The following is a 4,356-nucleotide window of genomic DNA, read 5'->3' as shown; positions in this document are numbered from 1 at the left end:
GTACATCAGATTATTCATTCACTTGATTCTTAGATTCACTTGATGATAGATGCATGTTTGTTGTTCATAATTTGTATCTTTACCTTTTTCTTCTTCTTCCTCTTCTTAAAGGATACTGTTCAGCATTTCGTATAATACTGGTTTAGTGGTGATGAACTCCTTTAGCTTTTCCTTATCTGTGAAGCTCTTTATCTGACCTTCAATTCTGAATGATAGCTTTGCTGGATAAAGTAATCTTGGTTGTAGGTTCTTGGTATTCATCACTTTGAATATTTCTTGCCATTCCCTTCTGGCCTGCAAAGTTTCTGTTGAGAAATCAGCTGACAGTCGTATGGGTATTCCCTTGTAGGTAATTGAGTCTCTTTCTCTTGCTGCTTTTAAGATTCTCTCTTTGTCTTTTGCTCTTGGCATTTTAATTATGATGTGTCTTGGTGTGGTCCTCTTTGGATTCCTTTTGTTTGGGGTTCTCTGCGCTTCTTGGACCTGTAAGTCCATTTCTTTCACCAGGTGGGGGAAGTTTTCTGTCATTATTTCTTCAAATAGGTTTTCAATATCTTGCTGTCTCTCATCTTCTGGTACCCCTATAATTCTGATGTTGGTGCATTTGAAACTGTCCCAGAGGCTCCTTACACTATCTTCGTATTTTCGGATTCTTTTTTCATTTTGCTTTTCCGGTTGGGTGTTTTTTGCTTCTTTGCATTTAAAATCTTTGACTTGATTCTTGCGCTCCTCTGGTCTGCTGTTGGGTGTCTGTATAATATTCTTTATTTCAGTCAGTGAATGCTTAATTTCTAGTTGGTTCTTTATCACAACATCGAGAGTCTCATTAGATTTCTTGAGGCTCTCATCAAGTTTATCGGCAGTTTCTAGCAAATTATTGAAAGCCCTCAAAAGTGCATTTTTTAGCTCTATATCCTCCATTTCTGTCATGTTTTTTTGTCTCTGCATTTTTTATGCTTTCTTGGTGCACCCTCTTGTGGTCTTTGTGTGCAGTCTTGTTGTAGTTAAGCCTTAATTGTTGTCGGCAATACTAGGGGTGAATTGACTTCCAGGCTAACTGGCTATGAGAGTCAGCTGTGTCTGCAGTGGGAGAACTTCTGTGCTGAATCTCTAGGGCGGTGCTAATCTAGCCTTTGCCTGAGGCTATCCGGCAAATGCTTCTGTGCAGGGCTTGGGCGGGGCGGGTCCCAGGGGATCTACAGGACGGGCGGAGGGAGCAGTTATGGCTGCTCTCAGTTCCGTCCCCAGCGGCTCTGCAACCGCTGCAAACCTTGGAGAGAAAGCTGCCTTCCCGCTTCTCCCGTTTGAGTCTGGGTCCCTAGAGACTCGCCGGGATCTGGAGCTCAGAGTCTGAAACTCCCTCCCGATTGAAACCAACAACCGCGCCCTCCGCCGCCGGCCCGCTCCATGCGCACCTCCGCACCTTAGTATTTCACTTCAGCACTGCGCCTCCTCTGAGTCTGGGTATGGATTTCTCTTTACTTCTAGTTGTAGAATCTCTCCTCAGCCAGCCTTTCTGTGGTTCTGGGTGATGTCTGTTCCATCTTTTAGTTGTATTTTTGAATTGGTTGTTCAAGGCGGCAAACTCCGGCGTTAACCTATGCCGCCATCTTGGTTCCTCCCAAATCAATACATTTTTTAAAAGAAAATAAGCCTGGCATTGGCTAGTTTGGCTCAGTGGATAGAGTGTTGGCCTTTGGACTGAAGGGTCCCGGGTTCGATTCCAGCAAGGGCACATGCCCGGGTTTCGGGCTTGATCCCCAGTAGGGGGTGTGCAGGAGGCAGCTGATCAATGATTCTCTCTCATCATTGATGTCTCTTATCTCTCTCTCTCCCTCTCCCTTCCTCTCTGAAATCAATTGAGCCCCACAATCTGGGCATGTGCCCCCAACTGGAATAGAACCCATGACTCTTCAGTCCGCAGGTTGACACTCTATCCACTGAGCCAAACCGGTCAGGGCTAAAAATACATTTTAAAAAAATAAAAAGAAAATAAGCCTGAAAAAGAGAAACCTACACCACCTGGAAATCAGCCTACATTCCATAATAAAACCCTTCTGCTTAAGTACACAACTCCCCCATTACCATTAGTAAAGTAAATATTACCATACTCAAGTTACCAAAAACTAGGACATAGCCAACCTCCTGGACTTCTACCACACCACTGGCTGCCTGCGTGTGGCCTTGCACGCTGGGACACTGCTCTAGCCTCCTCTATCCTCCACACCTAAACAGAGTTCCTTTAAAACAGCGGTTCTCAACCTGTGGGTCGCGACCCCTTTGGGGGTCGAATGACCTTTTCACGTGGGTCGCCTAAGACCATTGGAAAACACATATATAATTACATATTGTTTTTGTGATTAATCACTATGCTTTACTTACTTTCAATTTGTAACAATGAAAATACATCCTGCATATCAGATATTTACATTACGATTCATAACAGTAGCAAAATTACAGTTATGAAGTAGCAACGAAAATACTTTTATGGTTGGGGGTCACCACAACATGAGGAACTGTATTAAAGGGTCGTGGCATTAGGAAGGTTGAGAACCACTGCTTTAAAACTACCAGAAAGCTTTCTGAAGGCAGCAACTCCTTCCTTCCAGGATCCCATCCCATTCTCCGTACCCCACCCCAAAGCGTCTCCTTTCCAGCTTTGCCTCTCCAGTTGATCTACTAAGCTATTTATTTGCCTGAGGCAAATTTTCCTCATCCTTGAAATTCCTCCCAGATTGAGAAATTCTGGACTTCCTCTGTTTTATTTTGTTTTTTCAGTCTCAAGGTACTTCCTCTTTTTCCTTCCTTCTTCCCTTCCTCCCTCCCTTCTTCCCCTCTTTTCAGAAGCCTTCATTATCCTCCCTCCCTCCCTCTCTTCCTTCCTTCCTTCCTTCCTTCCTTCCTTCCTTCCTTCCTTCCTTCCTTCCTCTCTCTCTCTATCTCTCTCTCTCTCTCTCTCTCTCTCTATATATCCTTTATCTTTCTTTCTCCTTTCCCTTTCTCCCTTTCTCCCCTTCCTTTTCTTCCTTTTCTTTCTTTCATCAGTCACAGAGTCCTGGATTTGTGCGGCTTTGTTGTCTGCCTGTGAATCACTGATTGGACTAATGCCAGCAGGTCCTTAAAGTTCCAAGGGATCGGCAGGTGGCATTTTCACCCACACCCAGAGACGACTCCTAATGGCATCAGTGCTCACGTACTATGTGGAACATACTTGTGGACTGTCAAGCTCGGGGTTAATTGGTTTCAGTTTACGTCTCGGGGGAGCAGAGTCCCAATGCACATGCAGCCCTGGTACAAGTGCCCGAACCAACTTTACTCCCGGAGGAGTGGCGGCCTGGAGGAAAGCAATGCCTCTGACTTCACCCCTTTCATACACCGCCTCTATCTCCTGTCAGAGAGAACAGATGAAATCTTAGATTACAAGTTTTCAAACTCAATTAATTGTTCATTAATATCTAGGAGTGGCAGATATATGATGCTTCCCTTTTCATGGCAGGTCAAAGATGAAATTTGATTATGCTTTGAAGGAGGTGGATTGCCTCTCGAAATTCCTTGCTGTGTCTTTATCAGTGTTGCGTTACCCAGAGCAGCCTCCGTGCCCTTATTTAAGCAAGGGAGGCACACTTGTCTGCTTCTATAGACTGGAGCTAGCACGGGAGGAAGTCAAACCCGTTCTGCACAATGAAGAAGCAGCGTAAGACGGAGGCAGCACCACAATGTGAGCTAAGTAAGTAACTAGTAAGTATGCAACAGCCGGGGAGGTGGCCCAGCTGAGCCCACCTAGAAGGGCACAAGAGTGGCTACAGCCATTTTATTTTCTAGTTGCAGCAGAGGTTCCCAAAGGAAAGGTTCTGGTCTGGAGAGACTTTCTGGAACTCCCCAGGTGTGCTACAGAGAGATTCTCAGGACTAATTTGTGCTGTTTCTTTTCTCTCCAGGAGAAAGTCTGTGTGCAAACCAGCCTGTACCAGATAACTGACGATGCTCAGCCCAGTTTTTGGTCCCCGCGTTTTCTACTTTGTACTTTATTTGGATTTTTCTTTTGTCAATTCACTCTCCTTTTTCTCCTCTGTGGGACTCTTTTACAACTAGTAACATTTTCTCCTAGCAGTTTTTACACGAAGAAAGAAATTGGAGGGGTTTTTGCTTTACCTCTCTAGGCCTATGAGTTGGTTAAGATAAGCTTGGTTATCTTTGGATATAAGGGGGAGGGTGTCTAAAGAATGTTTTCTATAGCTCAGAATGTGACGAGTAGTAGGAGTGTAATAGCAAAAATAATGTTCTCCACCCCTCTAAAGTACAGCTTGGGCTGCCCGCGCGACTTTTTAAAATATGGCCCTAGAGCTGCCGGGTTTGT

General features: G+C 44.7%; 1 protein-coding gene across 6 annotated transcripts in view; it reads left to right on the top strand.

Moving 5' to 3' along the window:
- Positions 1-3,605: 3,605 nt before the first annotated feature.
- SLC11A2 (solute carrier family 11 member 2) overlaps positions 3,606-4,356 on the top strand; it is a 40,662-nt gene continuing 39,911 nt past the window's right edge. For 3 of the 6 annotated variants that reach the window (XR_002829982.1, XR_002829981.1, XM_006091564.3), the window contains exon 1: positions 3,611-3,727. Coding sequence is in view for 3 of the 6 variants with exons in the window: in XM_006091564.3 (XP_006091626.1) it covers positions 3,682-3,727 (46 nt within the window). In the remaining 3 variants the exon portion in view is untranslated. Of the gene's footprint in view, positions 3,739-4,356 lie in introns of all 6 variants that reach the window. The other 3 variants (XM_023756367.1, XM_023756366.1, XM_023756365.1) reach the window with 3 other exon arrangements.

Source organism: Myotis lucifugus, unplaced genomic scaffold (assembly GCF_000147115.1).
Source record: "Myotis lucifugus unplaced genomic scaffold, Myoluc2.0 scaffold_91, whole genome shotgun sequence".
Classification (NCBI taxonomy): domain Eukaryota; kingdom Metazoa; phylum Chordata; class Mammalia; order Chiroptera; family Vespertilionidae; genus Myotis; species Myotis lucifugus.
This window is presented reverse-complemented; position numbering and strand designations above follow the sequence as displayed.